At 40.3% G+C, this 27,705-nt stretch overlaps 2 protein-coding genes across 3 annotated transcripts in view; one reads left to right on the top strand and one right to left on the bottom strand.

Moving 5' to 3' along the window:
- The window catches only part of RBBP7 (RB binding protein 7, chromatin remodeling factor), a 24,299-nt gene extending 617 nt beyond the window's left edge, over positions 1–23,682 (top strand). Inside the window, exons 2-12 of one of the 2 annotated variants that reach the window (XM_024740312.1) lie at positions 530–674; positions 6,030–6,175; positions 9,775–9,948; positions 11,073–11,188; positions 15,183–15,343; positions 16,120–16,246; positions 16,364–16,441; positions 17,359–17,435; positions 19,376–19,433; positions 22,378–22,488; positions 23,224–23,682. In XM_024740312.1, coding sequence (XP_024596080.1) covers positions 530–674; positions 6,030–6,175; positions 9,775–9,948; positions 11,073–11,188; positions 15,183–15,343; positions 16,120–16,246; positions 16,364–16,441; positions 17,359–17,435; positions 19,376–19,433; positions 22,378–22,488; positions 23,224–23,292 — 1,262 coding nt within the window. In that variant the 3' untranslated portion in view covers positions 23,293–23,682. The remainder of the gene's footprint in view (positions 1–529; positions 675–6,029; positions 6,176–9,774; positions 9,949–11,072; positions 11,189–15,182; positions 15,344–16,119; positions 16,247–16,363; positions 16,442–17,358; positions 17,436–19,375; positions 19,434–22,377; positions 22,489–23,223) is intronic. The other variant, XM_024740313.1, reaches the window with a different exon arrangement.
- Positions 23,683–24,754: 1,072 nt separating this feature from the next.
- Positions 24,755–27,705, bottom strand: part of TXLNG (taxilin gamma) — a 25,104-nt gene continuing 22,153 nt past the window's right edge. The window contains 1 exon segment of the mRNA XM_024740311.1: positions 24,755–27,705. This exon segment is cut by the window's right edge and continues 90 nt beyond it. Within this exon segment, the coding sequence (XP_024596079.1) occupies positions 27,592–27,705 (114 nt within the window). The 3' untranslated portion in view covers positions 24,755–27,591.

Consider the following 27,705-nt stretch of genomic DNA (forward strand, 5'->3'; position numbering starts at 1 on the left):
GGCCTCTGCCGCCGGAAAGCGGGCACGGCGCCTCCTAACACGCGCGCGCGTCGACCGCCTCGGGGTCGCGGCCCTTGTCCGGGGGATTCTGGAACCCGCTGACTTATGGCTGCCGACGCGGGCTTCGTGGGATCAGAGGCCTCTCCTGGTGGGGGATGGAGGGAGCGGGCTGATGGGTTTCTGCTACACGTGGATTCGTCTCGCCGGGTGGGTCGGGGAGGTCCTCTACATACGGGTCGTCATCTTGGAACAGGTGCGAGCAGCTGTAACCTGCAAAACAATTGCGTTGTCTGTGTAGTTACCCAATTTTGTATACGCAGGCGGTATTGATTTTAAAGTGCAAAAAAATAAGCTCCCTGGTGTTAATATTCTCTCCACGTTCTGGAAGAGCAGTTGGTTGTTCGTGTCCAAATTAGAGGTAAAGGGAAAGAGGAGATTAGGTGTGGTCGTCTCGAGGTGACCTCCAGTGGAGATTGTGACTCCGATTCCTCTCAGCCACTTAATCGTGTGGGCTTTCTCCAAATTTCAGTGTTTGAAGATACTGTGGAGGAGCGTGTCATCAATGAAGAATATAAAATCTGGAAGAAGAATACACCGTTTCTGTATGACCTGGTTATGACCCATGCTCTTCAGTGGCCGAGCCTTACCGTTCAGTGGCTTCCTGAAGTGACTAAGTAAGGGTTTCTGGCAACTTTTATTTCGCATAAATTTAACTATTGACTTGAATTTCCTAGGGTTTTTTTTTTGGCGTTTTATACATAGAACATACGCAAGTAATCAATTTAGACCTTGCGTGATGTGGCAGGTGATTTTTATTTTCAGGACTTAAGCGATTTATGGGGTGGTTTCTGACGTATAAATGTGGCGTTAAAAGGGGACAAAGAATCTGTTGTGAGATTAAGGATATATGTAGGATGCACTGGATATATTTGACATTTCGTGGACTTAAATATAGATCAGCATTTCTTTGGGCCCCAGACTAATGGATTTCTTAATAACTTTATGGGAAAATGGCATGTGCACAGAAAAGTGCACAGATCATAAGCGTGTGGCTTGATGAATTTTTACAAAGTGAATACACCCTTGTAACCAGCCCCCAAGATGAATACGTCTTAATTGGCAAAGGTGAAGAGAATTTAGCAGCAGTTCACCAACGAAAAGGTGGTGGTGTTGGCTTATAGTATGGGAAACGCTTTGAGGTTGCTGTTGGTTTTTATGAGTGTTCTTTGCACCTCTTTGTAAAATTTCTCTGGTAATAATTGCTGACATTTATTGAGCACTTAGAACAGGGCCTGGCGCATGTGAAGAGCTTTATGTCCTATTTTTTGGTTTAATACAACAGTACAATAATTACTTTTTATCATTCTTTTTTTTAAATCATGTGGAGACTGGGGCTGAGATATGACATAACATGCCCCAGGTCACACAGCTGGTGAGTGGTGGAGCAGGCTTTCAAACCCAAACCAGGTGGCCCCAGAGTTGAGGCAACCTCTGCACTAGGTTATCTTTCTCATACAGTTGCACTTTTCCTACTAGGAACTGGGCCTTGTACTTTATTTTTTTTTAATATAAATTTATTTATTTATTTATTTATGGCTGCGCTGGGTCTTCATTGCTGCGCGCGGGCTTTTCTCTAGTTGTGGCAAGCCGGGGCTACTCTTTGTTGCGGTGCGCGTGCCCTTGTACTTCAAAAGTGTATTAAATTTTGAGTATTGTGAGCATATAACTTAATGAGGATTAATCAAACTCTAGAGAGGGGATTTTGCAAGAACTTTTAAAAATAAGAGTAAATTACCTTCATATAAAACTCTTCATATGATGGCCAGATTTTCCATATGTGAACATTGACTTCCATACAGTTAGGGACTTCCACTGGGCCTCCCAAAAATCTCAATGTAAATGTGCAGATGTGGGAAGAAGAGCCAAGAACTAAATAGTGGAGGTTTCTAATCCTTGACATTTATAACTTTGACCATCAAATGCTTAAGGGTATTGAGGTTCTGGTTTAGAGCATCATGTGCATTTGACTCTTTGTGTCTTCCTGTTAAGCAGATGATTTACATTCGCTTGGATCTTTTTGACCTACTCTAACTGTAGAAAAGAGCCGAGGCTTTAAAGTTAGAGACGTGAGTTTGAATTCTGCCCCTTGCTTCTTAGCTTTGTGAATTAGGGCAAGTTGGTCAGTCTCTATCCTGGAGTAGTCTGGTCCGTAAATGGAGGTGCTCATGGTTCTGACAGCCTGCACTTGAGGAAGTAAATAAGATCGTGCATGTTTAAGTGCTGGCACAGAGTGAGTACACAGTAAATGGTGACTGATGGTAATTCTCCCACCCTTTCCTATTCAGAAATCATTTGTTAGGGTGGAATATCTCTCTTTTTCCATTTGTATTTCAATGAATACTGTTTACTGAAGTCTTTTTAATTTATTTATGTTAACATCTTCTTTGGAGTATAATTGCTTTACAATGGTGTGTTAGTTTCTGCTGTATAACAAAGTGAATCAGCTGTACATATACATATATCCCCATATCTCCTCCCCCTTGCGTCTCCCTCCTCCCCCCCTCCCCATCCCCCCCCCCTAGGTGGTCACAAAGCACCGAGATGATCTCCCTGTGCTATGTGGTTGCTTCTCACTAGCTATCGGTTTTACATTTGGTAGTGTATATATGTCCATGCCACTCTCACTTTGTCCCAGCTTACCCTTCCCCCTCCCCGTGTCCTTATGTCCATTCTCTAGTAGGTCTGTGTCTTTATTCCCGTCTTACCCCTAGACTTTTTTTTTTAGATTCCATATATATGTGTTAGCATACAGTATTTGTTTTTCTCTTTCTGACTTACTTCACTCGGTATGACAGACTCTAGGTCCATCCACCTCACTACAAATAATTCAATTTTGTTTCTTTTTATGGCTGAGTAATACACTGAAGTCTTTTTAAAATGTTACCTATAACATGTTTTGCGTAAAGATCTTAAAATTATAGATCTGTGTATATCAGCCCAGATATTACTTTTTAAAAATTTTTATTTATTTTTTATTTTTATTTTTGGCTGCTTTGGGTCTTTGTTGCTGTGCGCAGGCTATAACTAAATTATATATTCCATGGTGTTCTTTGCATGCAAAGAAGTGGGATCTGGTTGTGGCACGTGCAGTGGCTCTGGGAATGCAAGAAAATGCCAGCCAGCCTGCGTTCTTGGGTGTTGAGGACGGCTGTCTGGTGCTTTGCAGGGTTCTGTTTGGGGTATGAAGGGACTGTGATTGTGTTTCATCACTATGTAGGACAGTAAAAATGTTGGCTACTCTTATAGCCTGGCTCTTTGAGAGATAGGCTCTACTCAACCTCATCAGGCTGGCCTTCTGCCTACATACAGCATGCTTCCGAATGATTACTTGCACTTTCTAAGCTGTTGTCCTTAAATTCACTTAGGTGATCATCCATATAATTGATTTGGCTCTTTAACCTTTTTATTTAGGTATTTCTAAGAAATTATTTTTCAAAACTGCTAGATCATTATTTCATATCTCTTAATTGGATAATTTCTTAAACATGTTAAGACTTACACTCTACCTAAAAACCTGTGTATACATTCAAACTCAGATGATACAAAACTGCATAAGTCCCCCTTCCACATCCTCTATTCTCCTAGTTCCCTTATCCAGAGCGGAGGCAGTCCTTGTTTGCGATTTCTTATCCATCCTGCCGGCATGAAGAAGTACATGCTATGTCCCTCCATCTTTTTTTCTGGTAGCAAGTTGTTGACTTGACTTTGCATCTTAGTTCCCTGACCATGCCCCCTGCAGTGGAAGCATGGAGTCCTAACCACTGGACTACCAGGGAATTCCCAATTCACTTGACTTTTTAATGAGAAGTTTATATTGGAGACTTTTTTCCTATCAGCATACTTATATATATGTTCTTTTGTTTTAAGGGCTCCATAAAATTCCGTTTATGGATATACTATAATTTATGTCACCAGTTCCTTATTGATGGATATTTGTTTTCAGTCTTTCGCTGCTTCAGGCAATGCTACTGAGAATAACCTTGTGATAATCTGTGGTTGTTTGGTGAATGTCTTAGCAGTAGAGTTAAAGTGGTCAAAGGATTCTGGCACTAAAAATGCACAAGGTCTTTTATAATGAGTGCTTCTGCAGCCTTAGGTGCATCCAGTATTGGAGGAAAATAGATATTGATTGGCTCAGGAAAATAGGCTTGTATTTTAATGATGGAGATGAAAGAATTTGTAGTAAAAAGAAAAATCCTTATGTGATGATCGGGTCAGGGGAAACCAGAATAATTGAATTTTAGAGTCAAAAGGAGTTTTTCAGACCCTCTAGTCCATCTGTGGTCCTGCTCCTTAGAAAGGTCATATGATGGATTGACGTGTTTAACCTGTAACTTTACCTGCTGGTCTTAGTTTTTTCTGCTTAATGCCATTAAAAAGAAGTCACTTTCTTCCTTTTATGTCAGTCCTAACATTGCTCTGTGCTGCCTCCTTTCTCTCAAGTATTCCTGTTTCTTTTCAAATGGTTCTCATGAGATATGTTTAGGTTCCCTTTCATTTTAAGCCACTATTCCTTGTAAAGGTTTCATTTTGTCCAAATCCTCCTAAAGTACATTGCTAGAGCCTAATTTTCTAAGTGTGGTTTTTCCAGTTAAAAATAAGTGAGTGAATGCTCATGTGTTTTGCCTTCTTCCCTATATAAGTTCATCTCAGATGAAATTAATTATCTTTTTTGATAGCCACGTCGTATTCTTGGTCACTGAATGTACGTTGACTCAGACCCATGTCTTTTTTCAAATAAACTGCTGTTGCTTAGCCTTGGCTGCCTTATTCTTTTCTTGGAGTTTTTGTGTATTTATTGCTGTTTTTTACCCTAAGCCAAATATTGGTAAAATTTCATCTTGTATTTTTTAGTTATTAATAGATTTAAATTTATTTAAAAATAAATAAAAAAATAAATTTATTCACTTTTATCTGTGTTGGGTCCTTGTTGCTGCACGTGGGCTTTCTCTAGTTGTGGTGAACGGGGGCTGCTCTTTGTTGCGGTGCGCGGGCTTCTCTTTGCTGTGGTTTCTCGTTGCGGAGCACCCGCTCCAGGCGCGCGGGCTTCAGTAGTTGTGGCTTTCGGGCTCTAGAGCACAGAGTCAGTAGTTGTGGTGCCCGGACTTAGATGCTCCGTGGCATGTGGGATCTTCCCAGGCCAGGGCTCGAACCTGTGTCCTCTGCATTGGCAGTCAGATTCTTAACCACTGCGCCACCAGGGAAGCCCAGTTATTAATAAATTACATGCCTAGAAGTAACCCACAAACCTTTTTTTCTAAACCACTGAATCCTTTGTGCAACTGGAATTTAGAAACAGATAAATAGTCTAGGCTGTCTGATGCTGGGGCCCAGAGCCTTACTTCTCAGCCTTCCTCACTGAGATGGGACCATGGAACACAGGTGAAAATTGCTCTTCTAGATAGTACAAATGGGAAAGCATTGTTAATAGATCCAGATGCAGAATCATTGCTTAAGCATTGTTAATAGATGCAGATGCAAAATCATTTCTTGGACCAGGGTGCCAAGAGGTATCAGTGATTTCTTCAGCCACAAAGTGAGTTTCCACAGAATAGGGTAACAAAGACCCGCCTCCCCTCTCCCATAAAAATGAGAATGCCTATTTTATAAGCTTTAAGCACCATAAATACAAACAAGGGTTTTCACATAGTGCCATTTTCACTCATAACCTGTTGTTTAGGTGAAGAAACTGAGGCCCACAAGGAAGTTGTGATTTAAGGAATTGCATATAACTAATTTTAGTTTGAGCCAGGATTTAAACCCAGTTTTTCTGACTCAGCACTTTATTTTTTCCATTGTACTTTGTTGCTTCTTACTCGGAAACCAGAAACAACTAGTGTGTTTAAAATTGAAGATTTTTTTTTAGGCAAGAAGTCATGATTTATGAACATGGGGATGGGTGATGGACTGGATTTGTTAGCAACTGATTTCTTAAAGGATTAGTATGACTTTCTTTCTTTCCTAAACAGACCAGAAGGAAAGGATTATGCCCTTCATTGGCTAGTGCTGGGGACTCACACATCTGATGAGCAGAATCATCTCGTGGTTGCTCGAGTCCATATTCCGAATGATGATGCTCAGTTTGATGCTTCCCACTGTGACAGTGAGAAGGGTGGTAGGTATACCATATATTCCAGCATTGGTGTCAAGGAATAGGCCTCTAATTATATGCTATTAAAACGTTGTACTAATATCTTTTGGCCCAGCAGTTTAACTTCTAGGACTTTATCCTACAGAACTACTCACCCACATGTGCACAAGGATTTTACAGTAGCAGTATTTGCAAGATTGAAAAATTAGGCTCAACCTAGCAACCAGATGTTAGTTCATAGGAAGTTGGTCAAACACATTATGGTATGTTTGAAATACTGTGCAGCAGTTACTAAGAATGACCTAACTTTGAATTTTACACACAGGCAGGGAGATAAATCTGTATGCACTGGTATGGAAAGGTTTCCAAAATAAAGTGAGTAACTGGTATGTGTGATTATAGTAACTGTTTTGGTAACAGTAAGAATATGTGTTGGTGTAGGCATAGGAAAAAGTCAGGAGGCATTTACACCAAACAGTTAATAGTGGGTTTTTTATGGAAGCTGTTGACTCCCATCCCCCAATCCAAACATACAGTCCCCTGTTTTGGTATTCCCACAACCACCCAAGTTTGGTGATTTTGCTAGGAGGACTCACAAGACTCAGCAGATTATGCTCATGGCTAAAGTTTGTTACAATGAAAAATACAGAACAAAAGCAGCAGGAAAAAGATAAGCATCAGGGAGTCTACAGAGGTCCAGCACAAGTCTCATCCAGGGCCACACAGGATGTGCTTTCCCTCTGGCAGCAAACGACAGGGACACGTGTGGACTATCTCTGCTCAGGGACGCCCATTCGAGGGTCAGGGTCTCAGTCTTTCATGGCGGTTGGTTTTGTAGGCACATCATATTGGCAGCCAGCCATGACAGCTGAACTCGGGACCCCCCCGCCCCGTAATGAAATCAGGTGCATACCATCAGTCTTGATATTTGTGCAAAGCAACCCTGACAGACTGGTACAGCATGGTCCCTTGCTTCAGGTGTACACCACAAAATCAACCCATCAGTGACATCGAGAACATTCTGAGGTCATGGTCCCAGGAGTTGGTCAAGGGTCAGTCATGGGCCCAGTGTCCGTCAGAACTGTGAGGGCTAAGCAACCAGACCTGCTGGGTTAGTGCTTTCCCCACAGCCCCAAATGGTTGAATAGAGCTTTCTTATTGAAAATAAAATTCTACTTTTTAGCTAAAGTCCTGCCACCCCTACTCCATTCCTCCTTGCTTTCTTCTCCAGAATTCATCACGGTCCTGAAATTAGTGTGCCGTTTTCAACTATTTGTATTTTTATTATTCATACAGTAATAAACATACATAATGTTGTTTTGCAGTTTGCTTTTTTCATTCAGTTTTGTCTGTGTATACTATGTAAATGTCTAGGTCATTCTTTTAACAACCGTATAGTATTCCATTATGCTTAAACCTCAATTTTTTCTTCTATCAAGGGGCAGTTGGATTGTATCTGTGTGGGTGTTTTGCTGTTATGAGCAATGCTTCAGTGAACATCCTTGTTCCATCTCCTCGTACACGTGGGAGAATTTATGTAGTGGAGTGGAATTGCTGAGTTGTGTGGTATATTCATTGTCAACCTAAAATAATATAAACCTTTTCCAAAATGATTTACTCAGTTTACCACTTCCACAATTCATAGTCCATTACCCTACAACCTTATGCATTATTTCTGTAAATATTGTTGTAATCAGAAAAATTTTAATGGCTGTTAGTCCTAAACTATGTACTTAATTGGACTTTCAGCTTAAGAATTAGTCTCTGTGCATGATACAGGGAGATATTGTTATTAGTAACTTGTCCAGTGAATTACATTCTAACAAGTGACTACAGTAATTCACAGTTAACACCTTTTAAATTTTTCAGTTATGGTATTTTTAATGGATACTATTGTCATTAAGATAGTGATTTTTCAAGCTTTTCCTTTTGAGTTTGAGAAAACAAAGCCCTGCGTACACAGTAAATCTTACCTGGAAGCCCAGTTTTTATTAAAGGAGAGCTGTTGAGTTTGTTTTCACTAAAGGAATTTGGAAACTTGAGTATCTTTGTAGCAGAAGGGCGAGAAAGAATCCTTGGGGTCCACGTGGTGGGAGATTGAAAATATAAAAGCGGCAGCTTTGGAGCAGGCTCTCTGGTGGTGGCAGGTGATAGGATCAGGAGGGGTGTCTTGGAAAGGCTGAGGCATTTTCTTCCATTGACTCGATGGGAAGGGGAAGTGCTAAGAGGGAAATGGGTGATTGCGTATGGTTGTGTGAGAGTTGTTGTGTGAAATGGGCTGACTTTGAGCCTCAGAAATAGTAAGCAGTGTTTGCCATAGAGAAGAATGACTAAAATCTTCCCCCATCCCCCCACCCCTGGCCCCGTGGCTTGCGGGATCTTAGTTCCCCATCCAAGGATCAAACCCGGGCCCCGAAGTGAAAGCACTGAGTCCTAACCACTGGACCGCCAGGGAATTCCCAAGAATGGCTAAATTCTGATAGTAAGGCATGGGAGCTAGTGTTGCTTGAGCATTCCTACATAGCAGGGCCTGGCTGAAACTGAGTAAAGGCTTACTGCTTTCGGTGTGTTTTCGCCAGGCCCCAGCCAGTCTGTTTTAGTTGTTACCTGCCTGGTTTCATTAGGCATTTGAGTTAGTGTTACTTGACCTGAGACACAGGGTAAGCTGAAAAGGAATGTGCAAAGGAGAAGAGATATAGGTCAGGAAGAAGTAACAGTTATAATGTGAAGCCTCCGAGTTTTTTCAAGTCAGCAACTAATTTAGATTTGTTGTCTACGAGCACAAAAGAGAAAATGTTCTTGTTTGCTCTTATCTGCTTAGATATTCTCTACTTGTATTCTTTCTGCTATCACCTTGCTTCTGCTCCGAAGTTACACTTTTTATGTGGCTTTCTCACTTTTCCAAGGCCTTTTTTTTCCCCCAAGGCCTTTTTAGTAACTATTTAACATTGTAGTCATATTCCTACACCAGATAGGGAGGTTAGCCCACTCATTTTAGCTTTGGCACTCCACTAGCAGTTGAACCGACATGTTCAACTGGATTGAATGTGTTCAAGGATTCTGGTGGAACTGACGTACGTGTGTGTGTGTGTGTGTGTGTGTCTGTCTGTCTGTCTGTCTGTCTGTCTTGGGATTGGGTGGGTGTTAGTTGGATTTCCGATATGAGGATGTTTTTGACTTTAGACTCAAGGAGTGTTCATACTCCTGAGGATGAACCTGTCTTAATGAAACCTAAAATACAATTCTAATTTCAGCACTTCCAAATGAGTTGTATTTGAACTAAAAGGCTGAGGTGTGTTAATTGTGTGGTTATTTGAATTTTCGTGAATAATTACATCATCTTCACAACTGAAAGAAGGTGGTTTTTAAATGTTTTAAGTCCAAGGTGGAACTGAACTGCATAAAATAGGGATCAACATTTTCCAATTCACATGGGCTTCGAGAATAAATTAATTCCAAGTGGCAAGCGAGCCTATATTTTTGTGTTCTTGCGTGCCCTCTCTCCCTCTCTCTTGGCAATTTGTGTTGTATTCTGTCAGATTAAAATCTCAGGTTGATTAAACTGAGTGACTTGTGAATTTTAATCATAAGTGTATGTGTTTATTTCTTTCTTCTCACATTAGAATTTGGTGGCTTTGGTTCTGTAACAGGAAAAATTGAATGTGAAATTAAAATTAACCACGAAGGAGAAGTAAACCGTGCTCGTTACATGCCGCAGAATCCTCACATCATTGCTACAAAAACGCCGTCTTCTGACGTGCTGGTTTTTGACTATACAAAGCACCCTGCTAAACCAGGTATGTAGTAATAAAGTCAGACCATTGCTTGACCCTTCTTGATTCAAAATGATAATAACTTTGACATCATTCAAACTAGTATACTCTAATTTTTAAAGGTTTAGAAATTGTTTCAGGGGTCCCAAAACCATGCCAAATTCAGTGATTTAACAGAAGAACCTCACAGCAGGTTATTATATTCCTGGCTAAAGTTTATTAGAGCAAAGGATATAGAGCAAAAAAAACGGGAATAAAAACTGGCTAAGGTTTATTACAGCAAAGGTTACAGAGCAAAGACAGGAGGAGAAAGATACACATCAGGCAGAGTCCAGAGAGGTCAGGCATAGACCTGTGAATCCTTCTCCCCTGGGGCCACATACCACAGGGGCATAAATATCTCTGCCCAGGGAAGCCCATTTGAGTCTCAGTGTCTGGGGATTTTATGGAGGTCTGGTCACACAGGTACATTCTGCTCTGTGACCAGCCATGGTAAGGGAAACTCAGGACCCTAGCAGTGAAGCCAGATGCATCATGAATCTTGCTCAACAATCCTACAGGTCTCGACAAGCTGCCACAGCATGCCCCACTGCTCTGGGCATACACAGCTTCATCAGACGGCGACATGAAGAATTTTGTGAGAGTCACATTCCCAGGGGCTGGCTAGGTCAGTCATGGTTGCAGGCTACCTTGGAGACATGCAAGGACTGAACAGCCAGACCTGCTGTGTTAACTGTTGCCTCACAAAAATGTTCTTAAAACTGGACTTGGAGCTGGGGTGGGTTGTCACCATGTAAATTTGTGGGCTGGTATAGTTTTCAGTATTTTGTGTTAGAGCTTAGTACTAGGTTTTGCAAAGGAACAAGTCATTTTATGGTCACGAAACCTGGTTTGCATTGAGTATTTGAAATGAAGCACAGAGAACAGCTTTTCAGGGTGGTCGTGGGTGAAACCAAGTCCTTGCTTATGTGTGGTGCTTTTCCAGGCATTATGATAAATGTTACGGCTCACTCAGGAGTGGGAATTTGCTCTTACCAGTTCTGATAAACAGATAATCACTTAGTAGTTAATGTATTTCTTTTTCTTTTTTTTTTCTTTTCTTTTCTTTCCTCCTTTTTTTTTTTTTTGTTTTTTTTTTGTTTTTTTAGACCCAAGTGGAGAATGTAATCCTGATCTTAGGTTAAGAGGCCACCAAAAGGAAGGCTATGGTCTTTCTTGGAATTCTAATTTGAGTGGACATCTCTTAAGTGCATCTGACGACCATGTGAGAAACCTATTCTTCCTAATCTACTCATGCACTGAGAGTTAAAGACTGTGTCACGGACAGCTCTGCACTGATGGAGACTAATAGATGAAAGGTTTTCTAAGATAATACTGATTGTTGTGATAACATTTCCACAGGATTTAGAGAAATGGTTATCACACTGCCCTTTTGGAGCCTTAGAATTCCACAAAGCTCTTTTGAAGCAGCCTTAGAGTGGAAGGAAAGTGGGCAAAAGGTGTCCCATTATTTAAAAGTGGACCTCTGTAATGGAGACTCTTTAAAGTGTTTGTGAGGCCTGATTAATATAAATTACATTTTAGTTTAGTTGTTTTTTGGTTTTTTGGGTTTTTTTATACTGTTTTTTAAGTGTACAATTCCGTAGGTTTTAGTATATTTGCAAAGTTGTGAAACCATCACTAGTATCTAATTCTAAAACATTTTCATCAAATGTCACAAAAAGTAACTCCATACCCATTAAACAGTCACTCCTCACTCCTTCCTTCCCCCAGCTCCTGGCAACCACTAGTTTACTTTCAATCAGTAGATTTGTCTTTTCTTGATATTACATATAAATGGAATCATATAGTATGCGGCTCTTTCTGTCTGGCTGCTTTGATTTAGCATTAATGTTTTCAAGGTTCATCCATGTGAAAGCAGTGTCGGTACTTCATCCCTTTTTATGGCTGAACAATACTCCATTATATAGATATACCACAATTTATTCATTTATCAGTTGGTAGACATTTGGGTTGTTTCCCCTTGGGGCTACTTTTGAGTATTGCCACTGTGAACATTTTTGTACAGGTTTTTGTGTAGGTATGTTTTCATTTCTCTTGGGTAGTCACCTAGGAGTTGAATTACTGAGTCATGCGGTAACTTTATGTTTAGCTGTTTGAAGAACTGCCAAACTTTTCCAAAGCAGCTGCACCACTTCACATTCCTACCAACCGTGTATGAGGCTACCAGTTTCTCCATGTCCTCACCAACACTTGTTATGGTCTGTCTTTATTATAGCCATTCTAGTGGGTGTGAAGTGGTATTTCATTGTGGTTTTGACTTATATGTACTAATGGTGTTGAGCATCTTTTCATGTGCTTACTGGCCATTTCTGTACCATCTTTGGAAAAATTTGTATTGAAATCCTTTGTCCATTTTCATTTTGTATTTCCTTGAGAGTGCTTTATATATTCTAGATTCAAGTCCTTTATCAGATACGTGATTTTTTAAAAATTTCTCCCATTCTTTGGAAAGCCCAGAAGTTTTAAATTTTGAGTTCAGTTTATATATTTTATGTCACTTTTGCTTTTGATACCATATCTAAGAAACCATTACATAATCCAACATCACAAAAATTTACACCTATGTTTTTTCTAAGAATTTTACAGTTTTAGCTCTTATATTTACGTCTTTGATCCATTTTGATATGGTGTGAGGTGTAGAGGTCCAACTTCATCCTCTGTGTGTGGCTGTCTAGCTTTCCCAGCCAATCTTTCCCTGTTGAGTTGCCTTGGCATCTTTTAATATAAAGTGTTTTAATTAACAATGAAAAGTACCACACAAATGCAAAGTGATCTTGTTAATTTATTATAGATCAACGTTTGTAGCATTCTTGCCACTAACAGCCCCATATTTTCTTTCATGGTTCCCATGCTGTAAGCCTGAAGTGTCTGGTATGACTCCAAGTACAAGCCGAGAGTAGACTTCTGGAGCTTTTGAAAGCTCATGTAACTTGGCCACAGTTAGCGTTTTATGTCAGCTTTGTGAGAGAAGGTTACTTGCCTTCTTCCTTAGTATATCCCCATACCTAGAACAGGGCCTGTCACATCACAGGCCTTCTTTATTTGTCTGTTAATTGCAGTTTCTGTTCAGCTTTTTGAAGTATTGAAAGTAGGCAATTGGCCCAATCAAGATTGTTTAGTTACAAGCAAGCAAAACCAACTGTGGCTGATGGTTTTGTTTTGTTTTGTTTTCTATAATTTTTCTCTACCTTTTTGTAAATTTTAAATTTTTACTATTTTTATTTTTTGTTTTTAAGGATATTCTTCAGGGGCATTTTCTGAGTGATCTTTTAAAAAAAATATCTCTTTTAATTTGTTTTTAAAAAATAAATGTATACCCCCTTCACCTATTTCTCCCACCCTCCACCCCTGGCAGCCACCAATCTGTTCTTTGTGTCTATGAGCTTGTTTTTTGTTGTCGTTGTTTTTAAGTTTCCATATATAAGAGAGATCATGTGGTATTTGTCTTTCTCTAACTTACTTCGCTTAGCATACTGCCCTCAAAGTTCATTTTGTCACAGATGACAAGATTTCCTCTTTATGGCTGAGTAGTATTCCATTGCATATATACAGCACATCTTTATCCATTCATGCATTGATGGATACTTAGGTTGTTTCCTTGTCTTGCCTATTGTAAATAATGCCACAGTGGACATGGGGGTGCATATATCTTTTCGAGTTAGTGTTTTCGTTTTCTTTGCATAAATACCCAAGTGGGATTGCTGGATCATGTGGTAGTGCCAGTTTTACTTTTTTGAGAACTTCCATAACTATTTTCCTTGGTGGCTGCAAAGATGGTGCTGGCTGATTTAAACAGAAAAGTAATTGATTGGAAGGGCCTTGGGTAGGGTAGCTCACAGAAATGCTGTGGCGGCTAGAAAATGGTCTGGAAAAGAGGGGAGGCCAGGTCGTTGACCCAAATTAGGCCAGTGAGGATGTCATTCTTGCCACCCTTGGAAAGTGGATGTAACACCCCCGCCCCCCAATCATCAGAACAGATTCTCCTTTTGTTGCTGTTCACAATTCGAAGACCTGGTCAGATGATTGAGCCCATGTCATGTTCTTGCAACCATGCTCCAAGGGAGGCTGGGAAGCAAGGGTCTACCTCAGTTCTCTGGAAGGAAGCTTTCCTTTGTTTCCCTCAAAGTGAACATCCTCCCAACAGGGAGGATGGGTTATGCTCAGGAACTTAACTGCTAGTACTTTTTGAAGACACCAGGCTGGGAGTTGCTAGTCATAATTAATGGCTGACGTTTCCCAAGGGCTCCATATATGCCAGGGATCTTGCTAATGTTCCCAGGATCCTTCTGAGGTGAGGAACAGGTGATGGCAAGAGTTCCACACGTTCCGTCTCTTCCGTGCATGTAAATTGTGCAAGTACCAACAGAGACTAAGGGCCATGTGTATTATGTAACAGAAACCCTTTCAGGTAAAAAAAAAAGTGATTTATAAAGAGATGAAGCTGATACTAGTGTCAGTGGAATTAGGTCGAATATAGCTTAATGGAATTACCTCTTGTTTTAAACCATTGAGATGAGAATCATTGCGCTATAGCTTGTAGTATTTTTTCATAGAAACTTAAGACTTTTTTCTCAACTATTTTTATGATGAGATGTTAAGAAGAGACTCAACTCCCAGAGCCTGCTGATCTGTGATCTTTGAGGTCTGGGCAGGCCCTGTGGCATCTTCCAGTAGCCTCATAGGGGTTCCTAGGTCATTCACCTTTTGCACTTCCTGATGTGTGTAGTGGTTTCTGCCATGAAGTGAGACTTGGCCAAAGGCTTTTGCTTTTTAAGAGGCATATTTTAGTTTTAATTCCCAGTCTCCCAACCCAGCGTTAAGTTTTAAGATGTGCATTTCTGTTCAGTAGATACCGAACACCAGGCTGTCAGTGTTGTGTTGTGTAATCTGGGTGAATTTTAGATACTTGACTGAATGTATGTAGGTGGAAACTCTATCTTGAATTTCTTGCCTGCCACCATGCTGTCTTCCTGTCCCCATTACACTGTATCTTCCTTGCCCTCTGCATCTCAGATTGTGGAAGCTGTACCAATACACTCTTCTGTTTATGAAGCTTTACTTTTGTTTATATTTCCTCCTCGTGTTTATTTGTAACTTGTATATAATTAAGTAGTTTTGTTTTTAATAAAGGTGTTTTAAATAAGGTGTTAGCATTTAAATTCAGTATCTTATAACTTGTTTTGTTCCTTCTTCAGACTGTCTGTCTGTGGGATATTAATGCAGGACCAAAGGAAGGCAAAATTGTGGATGCTAAAGCGATTTTTACTGGCCACTCGGCTGTTGTAGAGGATGTGGCCTGGCACCTGCTGCATGAATCATTGTTTGGATCTGTTGCTGATGATCAGAAACTTATGATGTAAGGTGGAAAATTCAGTGGGGTCTCATTATATGGGTGTCCTGAATGGCCATCAGTGATTGTGGTGGCCTGTGGTTTGATTTCTTTTTTTTGTAATTATGTCTTGGCCTTCAAAAAAAAAAAGAAAAGAAAAAAAATAGCTTTAGTGAGGTATAATTGACATAATAAACTGCAAGTAGGTATGGCCTTTTTACATAAAAGTTACTGTGCTGTATGGTTGAACACAACTTTTTATTTAGAAAAAGAAAGGAAAACAGGTATGTACACACAAAGAAACATGCTTAGGGCAGTGGTATGTATCAAAATTGAGATCAGGGTGGTTTGCATTGAAGTTGAGGGAGAGAGTGATTGCATCAAGGCATGGCCACGGGGCTGCATTCAACTGCCTGGAATGCTTTTTATCTCATAAGCTAATGTCTGAGGCAAACAAAGCAAAACACGGAAATTTGACAAGGCTATGTTGTAGGTATCAAATTGTTACATTTTTCTTTATGTAGTATTTTGTGTACACTTGAAATAGCTGGTAATCCAGACAGGAACCTAAGGAACAAGAAAGCAGAAATAGCCCTAGTTTGTTTTGCGCAGGTTTAGCACATATCAGTTAGTGGTTGGAAGTCCAACTCTGCGTGGTTGGTGTCCCTGAAGGGGCGGGTTAGCGAGAGAACAGTGGCGTGGAGTGGTGCTGGTGTGGGCGCCGAGCGTTGGGGAGAGAGGCTGGGTTGGGTTGAGCAGCCTGCTCGTGTGCTATGTGCCTTGCTTGTACCTTTGTGTTTTAGATGGGACACCAGGTCCAACACCACCTCCAAGCCGAGCCACCTGGTTGATGCGCACACCGCTGAGGTCAATTGCCTGTCGTTCAATCCCTACAGCGAGTTCATTCTCGCAACTGGCTCTGCGGATAAGGTTTCTTAAGTTTTTGCATACTTGGTGTTTACAAACCCAGTGGTCTTGTTACTGTAATATTTTAAAATTCTTATGTAAAGTGCATAAATGAATTCCTTTTCATTTATTTTTCTTCAGACTGTAGCTTTATGGGATCTGCGTAATTTAAAATTGAAACTCCATACCTTCGAATCTCATAAAGATGAAATTTTCCAGGTATGTGACAGTTTTCTGATATCTGTCAGATTTTAGTAACGTTTTGGTAGAGGGAAATCAAAAAATTTTTTTCTTTTATATCATGGTCAGTGGGCATTGTTTTTTTGTTGTTTTGTTTTTTTTTTTTGGCCAAACCTCGTGACTTGCAGGATCTTAGTTCCCCGACCAGGGATTGAACCCACGCCCTCGGCAGTGAAAGCGCAGAGTCCGAACCACTGGACTGCCAGGGGAGTCCCTGTTTATTATTTTTGAAAGCTCCTCTTCTCCTGTGTAAGTTAACTAGTGAGAAATAACTTGGAGCTTTTTAGAAACTATTAGTTCAGAAGTAGAAGGAAAAAACCTTGCAAAATAAGATCAGTTTAAAAAGTGAAGGGAGTTCCCTGGTGGTCTACTGGTTAGGATTTGGCACTGTCACTACTATGGCCTGGGTTCAGTCCCTGGTCGGGGAACTGAGATCACGCAAGCCGTGTGGCACAGCAATCAATCAATAAAATAAGTAAATAAAATTTTAAAAAGTGAAATCCAGAGATTCTTCCCTTAAGGTATATCAGCATGGTGGGTCCTCTAGTGAAAAATATCTTGTATGTGGTTTAAAACAGAGATTTGCATAGGCTAAAATATACTTCATTGAAAATGTTAAAAGCTTCTGGGATGGTTTCGGGGCTGAATAAGTTTATTTGGACCCCTAGCTGAGTTCCCTTGTGTTGGGGAGTATGACCTTCCTGGGGGAAAGCTGAGGAGATGGTCCAACAAAATTGAGTTATTTGCAGTGAGGTGGATGGACCTAGAGTCTGTCATACAGAGTGAAGTAAAAGGAGAGGGTATAGAACACGAAATGGGAAAATGTCAAGGATTAGAACAATATCCACAAACTTAGGAACGGATGATTCTTTACATTTTCAAATATGTATTGCTAGGTCCACTGGTCTCCACATAACGAAACTATTCTGGCTTCAAGTGGTACTGATCGCCGCCTGAACGTGTGGGATTTAAGGTAACTCAGTACCTGGTGACAAGAAATTGCATAAATATGCTAATCTGGCAGATTATGTAGTAATTCATAAACTAGAAGAGCAATTTGCTAACCCCAGTTTAATAAGTCTAATATTAATTTTAAGTACCTTCCTGAAGAGTCTTTGTTCCATAAAATAGAAGTGAATCAGCAAATGGACTGTAAAGTAAATTTATGCATATGTGAGTTTTGTTTTTCTATTGATAATTAGGACTGAAGTCAGGGGGCGGGGGTGCATGTGTGTTTCAACATCAAAATGATGGCATTGAAAACACTTCTGCTGTAGAAGGGGGTAAAGACATTAGCTGTTCATGTCTCCTTGGGTCACACTTACACCTGCAGGACTAGTCTTTCTCAGTTTTTTTTACCATTTGCTCTTCTGTGCTTTCATTGGTTCTCTTCGCAGGTATGAGCTCCCTCTGTGGGTTGTGTAACTGCTGGGGTAAACTTGGGAACAGGATAAGCATAGCCTGTGCTGTCAGAGATCTTAAGTTCTTCTGGGCGCTCATTGTGTAAAGAGTTGCTCCCAATTCTTAAAGTTCCTTGACTGCAGAGTTGCTGTTGCAAGAATTTCAGACTCCTTTGCTTTTTTTGAGCCTTTAGAGCCGTTAATAATGTTCCATTACATACATCTCTGTAAGATGTCCTTATCTCAAATTTAAATCATTAAATTCCTGAAAATAACTTCTTTCCTACCTGTATTGCTTTGAAGTGGACTAAGTTTTTAGTCAAGGCTGCCTTACTTACAGAGACAGTAGACCCACTTTTCAGTGTATGGAATAGAGACACTGTAGAATAAAATGCTTGTGTTGTAAAACTGCTAAACATCTAATGTTCTGTGTTCTTATGGAACAAACTCTGGCTGTGATAGATGCTTGAAAATGTAGAGAATCTTTAAAACAGACATTTGAGTGATTTTTTTTAACTTGAAAACAATTTTAGTAGTAAAATTAGAAACCTTAAACAAAAACTACAGTGTTGTATGAACTGGTGCAGCAAGGTTTGAAAGTCTGATGTCCTGGCAACTGGATTGTCTTTAGGGGTGCCGTAAATAAATTTGCAGGCATTGTATAATTTCTTCTTAAAGTTTATTCATGTCTTGCTTGCTATTAAAAGAATACATTAGATAAAATTATGGATTAAAATGGTCGATGTTAGCAATTGTACTCCTGACAGTGGGAGGAGAAACATAATTGTCTAGCAGTCCCATGTGTTTGGCTTGTTTGATTAGCTTTATTGGAAAGAAAAAGTCTAGCACATGGAAAGTTGTGTATTTTGGCTGTATTTTTTTTTTTTTTTAGCAGCTATTACTAGCAAAGTCCACCTGTTTACTTAGGTATCAGGGCTGATGATTGGTGTGTAACGAGTGATTTCACTGTTGGAACTGCTGGCAGCAAATTCTACAAATTGACATTTTTAAGATAAGAAAAAATTAAAACTTAACCTTTCCTTGGCTTATATATTCCATAGTTAAAGTTGTTTTGTTGTCATATCTTTAGACACATCTACAGTACTGATGTGTAATTGTATTTCACTCCTGGGATGAGAAAGGCTTTAAGAGTGAAGTGTAGGGACTGGGCATCAGTTCTTCTATAGATATTTTATATTCTTTTCACCTTTTAATCCTAATGCAGGAAACACCTCAGTTAAAATATTGAATGAATTTTAAGCTAATATTTATTAACAATAATTACTATTCTTCAGCTTCAGTTATGAACGGCTCTTATTACCATTTCCAGGAAGTAAGCACCACACCCTCCCACCAAATAATTAATACAAAAACTAACCGATAACACTAGAGAAGTAAGTTGCTTTTAGAGTGTGTGTTTTAGGATGGGATTTGTGGGCTGATGCTGGCTTTGCAAACATTGATGCTAGAAGAATTTCAGTAATGAAGGCATTGTGTTCTTTCTTCTCAATAGCAAAATTGGAGAAGAACAATCAGCAGAAGATGCGGAAGATGGGCCTCCAGAGCTCCTGGTATATATTGGCTTTTCTTAATGCAAGATGAAATGTCATATGCAGATTGGACTATTTGTCATTGTTTCATGTATCTGGAAAATGAGTCAAGAACTTCAAATTCTAGCTCTTGAAGATGATTTCAAATTGGAGGCCTTGGAGGTTATTGTGATAGAGTTTTGACATTTATTGAAAATACTAAATAGAGCCCAGTAGGTTTTACCAATGTTTCACTAAGAATAATTTAGGCTCCTGGAAAATAGTGTATAATAATTTCTCACTGATTCTCTCAATTATGATGTTTCTGAGGGTTTGGGGGTGAGGGGCATTGATATTCAATTAGCAATACTTAACACTTTCTAACAGTATGGAAAAACTTAATGACCTGATTAAGTTCCCTGCTCAGAAAAATGAATGCTTCCTCGATCTTGTTGATGCCAACAGTGCCCACCATCTTCCTCCCATTCCTAATTAAATTATCTTGGCATCTCCTTGGCCCTTTGAAGGTTTGCATGGTGGTATCTGTCCTCATCCTTCCTGACTCTGAGTCCTTCATTGTACACTTCAGGTCACTTTTCTATGAATCATTGCCAGACTTGGTAATGGTTCTTTGTCCTCACTCTGAATTCAACATTTATCTCCACCAGTCATTTGGCAGATAATCACTCGTTCCTCTGTAACGTATATTTAGCTCTTAGGCCAGTACTAATTTTTGGAATGCTTGGGCTTTGCCCACCACTTTTAAAAGGTAAAGAAGGCCATTGAGGATGAGCCCTGCACACAGAAGATGTTCACTAGATGCCACATAGTATGGACATCCGAGACCCCCTTACTCCTTGCCCTGTGTGTTACCGTGCCTGACGTACTAGCATGTTCAGTGTTAATACTTCTGCTGCTTATAGTATTTCTCAATAAAGTGCTACCATAGACAGATGACAGCATCTAAATGCTGTATTCTGTATTGGGTGTCTTAATTTGAGAAGTCTGTTTTGTGATGCAGGGCCTTGTAAATTTTTTAAGTCTTTTTTTAGCTAAGGTGTTGCTACCAACCATTTTTACTTTTTTCTTTTTTTATATTTTGTTAACGCTTACTGAGATATAATTTACAGATCATACAGTTCACTGAAGTATACACTTCAGTGATTTTTACTATGTTCATAGAGTTGGACATCCATCACAAGTCAATTTGAGAATATTTTTTTTTACCTCAAAAAGAAATTGTACCCTTTAACCATCACTTCCCAGTCTTCTTTTGTGAGCCCCTGGCTACCACTAATTACTTTCTATCTCTCTAGATTTGCCTGTTCTGGATGTTTCATATGACAGGAATCATGCAGTATGTGGTCTTTTGTGACTGATCCTTGCACTTAGTGTATAATGTTTTTAAGGTTTCCTGCTAGTTTTTGATATTGCAGGGAGAGGACAATGTATTTGTACAATGTCTCTGTAACAGTTTCATGGGCCTTGACAAAATCCACTAGTATTTTGCTTCCTTTTTCATGAGTCTGAAATCAAGGGACATTTAAGTGTAGTAAACTGGATACTAACAAGATTTAAATATAACAATGTCTTGATTTAATGACTCCTGTTTATATTCCAAGCCTGTGGTCTGAAAGGATTTTCACTTATGTCCCCTTTATGACTATATTTAAAAGCTGTTAATCCCATCTTATACTAGGTAAAATAGTTACATTGCATATAACCTAATTGGTGGAGATAGACCTCACTGTCAAACTAAAGTCAAATCTGACTTTCTGTCAGGAAGGGTGACTTACCAGTTCATAACAAAGTATTCATATTCTCCATGTGAAAATTGTTTCTTCTTTTTTTTAATTTTTTTTTTTTGGCTACACTGGGTCTTGGTTGCTGTGCGCAGGCTTTTTCTCTAGTTGCAGTGAGCAGGGGCTACTCTTTGTTGTGGTGTGCGGGCTTCTTGTTGCAGAGCATGGGCTCTAGACCACAGGCTCAGTAATTGTGGTGCACGGGTTTAGTTGCTCCGCGGCGCATGGGATCTTCCCAGACCAGGGCTCGAACCTGTGTCCCCTGCACTGGCAAGCGGATTCGTAACCACTGTGCCACCAGGGAAGTCCTCTTTTTTTTTTGGCCGCGCTGCGTGGCACGTGGGATCTTAGTTCCCTGACCAGGGCTCGAACCTGCGCCCCCTGCAGTGGAAGCACGGAGTCTTAACCACTGGACCAGCAAGGAAGTCCCAAGAACTGTTTCTTCTGAATCTTAATTCTAAGATAAATAAAGCCCAGTGCAGGAAGTAAGACTGCCCCCTTCAGCATTTCTTAGCAAATACCTCGGTTTAGGTCTTATGGGGGAGGTTAAAAGACCTTCTGGAGTCCCAAGAATTCTTTTTTTCCCCCAGCCTTGGGGCAGTGTGCCTTGGAGAGATTGAAGGATGGCTGAGAAGTATGCCTTTCCATTAGTAAGGGGGAGAAGGGGATCCTTCAGGGGGCCACAGAAGAACCAGGAGACTCCAGGTGGGCCAGTTTTAGGAGAGTATGTATAACATAAGACATCCTGGAAATGTATGACCTTGAATATTTGTATCTATATATTTGCTAATGAGGCAGAATTTTAGTGTTAATTATATTAGCTATGGAAATGGCACCGTGGTCGTGAAGGAAAATGTCCTTTGTTTTCGGTGATGCAGGCTGAAGTATTTAGGGGTTAGGTGTGCTGTCTGCAACTTTGTGGTGGCTCAGCAGGTGGTGTGTTAACGAAATAGTATTTGGGGAACCTAGGTGATGGTTATCCAGGCGTTCGTTGTACTATCCTATCACCTTTTTTGGAGGGTTTGGAAGTTGCCAAAATCAAGAGTGGTGGAGGGCTGGCTTACTAATTAGCCTGTACCACCCTCACTCCAAACTGCAGTTCAGCGACCCGTTACAAGACTGATGCTCTAAAAACTAACTTCCAACATGAGATATGAAACCAAGGCTTTTTTTCTTCTTAACAGTTTATTCATGGAGGACACACCGCCAAGATATCAGATTTTAGTTGGAACCCCAATGAGCCTTGGGTCATTTGCTCGGTGTCCGAGGATAACATCATGCAGATATGGCAAATGGTGAGCCTAAAGTATTTATTTTTTCCTCAATGACTATCTTGGAGAGATTTTACTAATGATTAATATAATAGACATATATCAAACATTTAGGTACATATTATATCAAATATTTATAGAAAGTCTTAAAAGACCTTTTCCCATTTTAACAGCAGTCTTTAGTTCAATATGCACCTGTCGGGTTGGGAGAAATCTGTGCACACGTTGATGTAGACATAGCACCTGCTCCGATTTTCATGATCGTTACGCCCTTTATCAGCTGGGCTCTTGGCATCACTGCGCCATGTCCAGTGTCTGATGTGTCGTAGGCACGAAGGATACGGGAGGAAACATCAGTGCGTTCACACTGAGATACTGAGTTCTGTGGTGATGTGCACTAAGCACTTCAGGGCTATCACTCCGTCGAAGTGTCTGAAATGCTTTTGGAAAACACCTTTTATGGATAACTGAAATAAGTAGTAGTGCATGGGCAGCTAGGTGTGTGTGTGGAGTTACATGCTGGCAAATAATTTTTGAGGACACTGGCGTGCCTTTTCCTCATGAAATTTATTGGTCTTTGGGGGTAAAACAAAAAGGAAACTAAGTTTACTCCAAAATGTGTCCACATTTAATTTCCAGCACTAAATCACTCTGGCCAGTGACAGCTAAAATCTGGATAGAACTAGTGAATGCTATTTTTGGATAGTCTTGTAAAATCTTTGGGGAGTTTTACCTCTGATTTTATTTGGTTGTCTCCAGGCTGAAAATATTTACAATGATGAAGAGTCAGATGTCACAGCATCGGAACTGGAGGGGCAAGGATCTTAAACCCAAAGTATGAGAAACGTTTCTATTGAATGTAATGCTACACAAATGCTTGATTTATCAAGCGCCAAAATGGCATTGTATAGTAGAAAGTCTAAGTGGGGTGGCATATGGCGTTCTTTACCTTCTGATCCTAGCACTTTTCAAGTGAGCTATTGCGTACTGTATCATATTGTAGCTTTTAGGGAAGAAAGGAATGTTGCTTAAGAAAGATCATCAGCCATTGTTTTAAAATACAGTAGCAGGGTACTGCCTTTGATTCAACTATTTTAAGTCCTTGTTTTCTCAAACTAAGTGCTTGCTCTTCCTAAATATGCAAGAATAATTAACTTTTACACTTTTTCCCTCCAACACTTCTTGATTGGCTTTGCAGAAATAAAGTTTTAAAATAAACTTTGTTTTATTCTTTTAGAACCTGGTTTGGGGGTGTGTGTGTGTGTATGGATGGATCTATGTATGTCCCTTCATGAGGAGGCTGTCAGGGTATACATGCTGAGAACTACCTGAATTTCTTTCCAAGGTACGCGATGGATATCCTGTGCAGACGTGGGAAGAAGTTAGGTGTATTTTGTGCTTGATTGGTGAATCTAGAACTACCTAAAACTTAATGTCATTTGACCCATATGCTATTTCTGCCTTAACTTGGGCAGCTTTAAACGAACACGAGATTTCTCCCCAAGAAAGAAAAGCTTGTGTGGCAGGTGAGCAAAGGGGACAGACTGGCCTGCAGCTTGGCCCTCAACCTCTTCTGTGAGGCCTGCCAGCTAGGGATGGTTTTCGCATTGATTTTTTTAAAGAAATATTTTTTAAGCATTTTATTGAGTGAGTGAGTCAGTCAGTCAGTCACACTGCACATTCCCTGACCAGGGACTGAACCTGGGCCCCAGGCAGTGAAAGCGTAGAGTCCTAACCACTGGCCAGCCAGGGAATTCTCTACATTGATTTTTAAAGGTTGTTTGTTGTTTAGGAAGAAACAACCACAGTAATCCTAAAATACTTACTTGCTGACTTACTGACTGTCACTGACTGACTTACAGGAAAAGTTTGCCAACTCCTTCGTATATTTGACTATACGTGCTTAAATACTTTTTGTTCACCATCAAATAAGGTCTTTTCCTATGTGCCCCTGTGTACATACCTACTCTCCTGCTGTTGAGATAGGTACACCCTGGAATGTGCTAAGAGCGCCCAAACTGAAGAAATCCAGTCCTTGTAGATTTTTGAGGCTCTGACAGCAACTACACTGTAGAGTTTTCCTAGTCCTCTATTTTAGAGGTTAAAAAAAGGGTCTGGCTACATAAAACTCATCTTCTGTCACCCAATCTGAGTGGCCGGTGCCCCATCTTCTTTCTTGAATCATACAATAATGAAACTTTTTTAAGGCACAAGGAACAGTATCTACAACTGTCTTTGCACTTGATCGGCATTAAGGTCACATGGGCAACAAAAGAATACACAGAAGCTGTTAAGTTTATCATACATATTTACTTAATCTATACAGAATTGAGTAGATAAAATCAGATTCACATTAGTGAAAAATCTCTACAAAATGTCTTTGAAAAGCAAAACAAGACTGCCTCTTAACAATTCATATCCTCATGAAAGACGTGGGCTGTAAAAATAAAGCAGTGTGTTTAGCACAAACTAGAAGATATCTGCATCATTTTTTCACAGTTATTTCCATCTACAGTCGGAAAGAGGTAGATTTTTCTGCAACACCTGAGAATTGAATTGATAACCAGGTGTAGTAAAGGCAGTTGCATACATAACTAAAAAATACTGGTCTCAAGACCAAGAAATGTACTCCTACAAGTCTGAGGATGAAATGGTCCATTATCCAAGACCCAAGTTTTCTCTACTCCTTGGAGTCTCCTGCCACTATAAATAATATACATCAAGATTCCATGATGGTGCAGCAAATGCAGTTGAAGCAAATTTGACATTTCAATCTTTCCTGGGCCAGCCTTAGTAGCATTACAGTGTTCTAGAATGTGGTAGAAACAGGGTGCGCTACAAAGCCACAACACTGGGCTGGCGAGGTGATTGCTTTAGGAGCGTGTCCTTCTCAGAGGGTCCCGTTTGTATTTATTCACAGGGTAATGGAAGGAGAGATTCTGAAAGGATACCAAATGCACCCCAGAGAGAATCCATGTCCTTTAAACACCATGAGAGCATCTAGCTAAAAATACACAGTAAGCCAAAAGCAGCAGGCCAAGTACTGTAAATCATGTCGCTTTACAAAGCCCTTGAAAATACGCAACAGGTCCGTTACAACCTTCCACACAGGACAAGCACCACAAAGAAACGTGGCGGGCTACACAAATGGCTTAAGATGGTAAGAGCTGTACATCCAGCAGAGCGCTTGTGAAATGGGATCATTAGTACCAATTTTACAGTAGAGTGTATTTCTGATGTATACCTCCATTTCCTCTCAGGGAAATGAGTCCAATGTTTCATTTAGTAACCGAAGGGGGTATCTATAAAAGGCTGCTGGAGGAGGATGTGTTTGTTTTTGCTTCCGACTCATTTGCACAGTAATTAGATAACCAACTTTGTGGGTTTCTCTTCCTTCACTGTCTGGCCCTTTGATTAACATGACTGATGGCAGAAGCTTAGATATAATCCGCCACTCCAGGCGCTGTTGCCTATCTATTGGACAGTTTTCAATTCTTCAACCCAGTTTAGACTATGAACGTGACAGGACAAATAAAACTTTAACAAAGAGAAAAACCCTTTTAACTGGACAGAAGGGAGTTTATTCGGTCCAGTAAGCAATATAAAAGTGTCAGTTTGATAGTTTTGCTCAGTGGAATGTGCTTAACATCAGTTCTAATAGAGCCTTTTTATTTCATAAAGTATTTCAATGCAAATTATACCAGGGACAAAGTCAAAACTCTCATCAGTGCAGCCTGGTTAATGATGTGTATAAACTCGACCACATGTGACACTGTGAAGAACAAAGGAAGTTAGAAAGCAAATCCAAAAGTGATGTGCTGCATTTCCGAAGTCCCCCATTCCAAGTGTAGACACCTTGATAATACTGGTTTTTACTAAAAAAAAAAAAAAAACCAAAAAAACTCTAGAAAAGGGGCAGAAACAGACTGAAAGCATAAGTAATAGATCCTGGCTACTCTCTGCCAAGTTTCCTCAAAGTTAAAAATGCTGGTTCCAGTCTTTGTTTTAGAAATGGAATCAGTTTCATTCAGTTAGCATGATCATAATTAAAATTCCCTTTAAAAAACCCTGGAGAACGGTGCTGTTTGGACTGTCGGAACAGTTGGACACCAACTTTCAAGCAGCCAGAAGGTAGTGGAGGGACTTCCGCTTAAGGAAAGCTACACATGATTTTATCCTCATCGTCTTACACTGACTGACAAAGGACTGTCAGTGGCAGCTCTCCGTGGGAAGTGGAGGATGCGCACCCAAGTCCCAAGTGAAAAGCAAACAAACCACCAGGCTCCCCACACAGCGGGCATCCAGGTGGTCCAAATTCAGATACTGCTTCTATCCTGAAAACAGCGGTGGGACTGTTTTTAATCATATAAACGTTAGCCCTGTCTCTCCAAGGATTTGCCTGTATATACTACTTTGTTTAAAAGTTACACCTTTATGTACATATTCTGCCAAAACCAAGTCTAGGCTTGCAGCCACCTCAATTTGTCAAGTGATATAAATATCAAAAAGCTAACTTGAATCAAATATGCTATGCTTGTTTCTGACCCAAGCCTAGAGTTTTATTTTTACTTGGCATTTAAAATGGGCTATTAGACAAATATCTAATCATCTTGATATTTTTCTTTGAGTAATATTAATTGCGGGAGGGGCAGGATGTTTAAACGAGTATTGTTTTCACATCAGGAACCATTATCAGGGACTTCCCTGGCGGTCCAGTGGTTAGGACTGGTTCAATCCCTCGTCAGGGAACGAAGATCCCACAAGCCGCGGGGTGGGGGTGGGGAACCGTTATCAGAACAAAGTTCCCTTGTAATGGTCAGCCCTGGTGAGTGACATTTTAATTCGGACAATTCTGTGCAAGCAGCAGGGGAGAGGGAGAAAGGCAATGAGCACATGCATTCCGATGAAGGGGAAAGAGGCAGATGTGCAACACAGCTGAGGAAAATGTAGAGAGTAAAACTATTCAAACCTGCCAAGCAGCCTCCTGTACCACATAAGTCCAGTAGTTCTAAGAAAATACAGATATGGTAGAAAAAGTAAGAAAATTTTCACCACAAAACCAAGTTACTACTAACAGAGAAAGTTATACACAAAATAGAGCTCTCGATACAGTGATCATACTTGATCTCAGTCAACTGACTCGATGCTGGGCCCAGCACCCAGGGACTCGGCCTCCGGGCTGACACGGGCAGTGCTTTGCCAGGCGGCGCTGGGCTCCCCGGCAGAAGCCGGGGCAGCGCA

The sequence above is a fragment of the Neophocaena asiaeorientalis genome, unplaced genomic scaffold (assembly GCF_003031525.2).
Source record: "Neophocaena asiaeorientalis asiaeorientalis breed wild unplaced genomic scaffold, Neophocaena_asiaeorientalis_V1.1 scaffold657, whole genome shotgun sequence".
Lineage (NCBI taxonomy): Eukaryota > Metazoa > Chordata > Mammalia > Artiodactyla > Phocoenidae > Neophocaena > Neophocaena asiaeorientalis.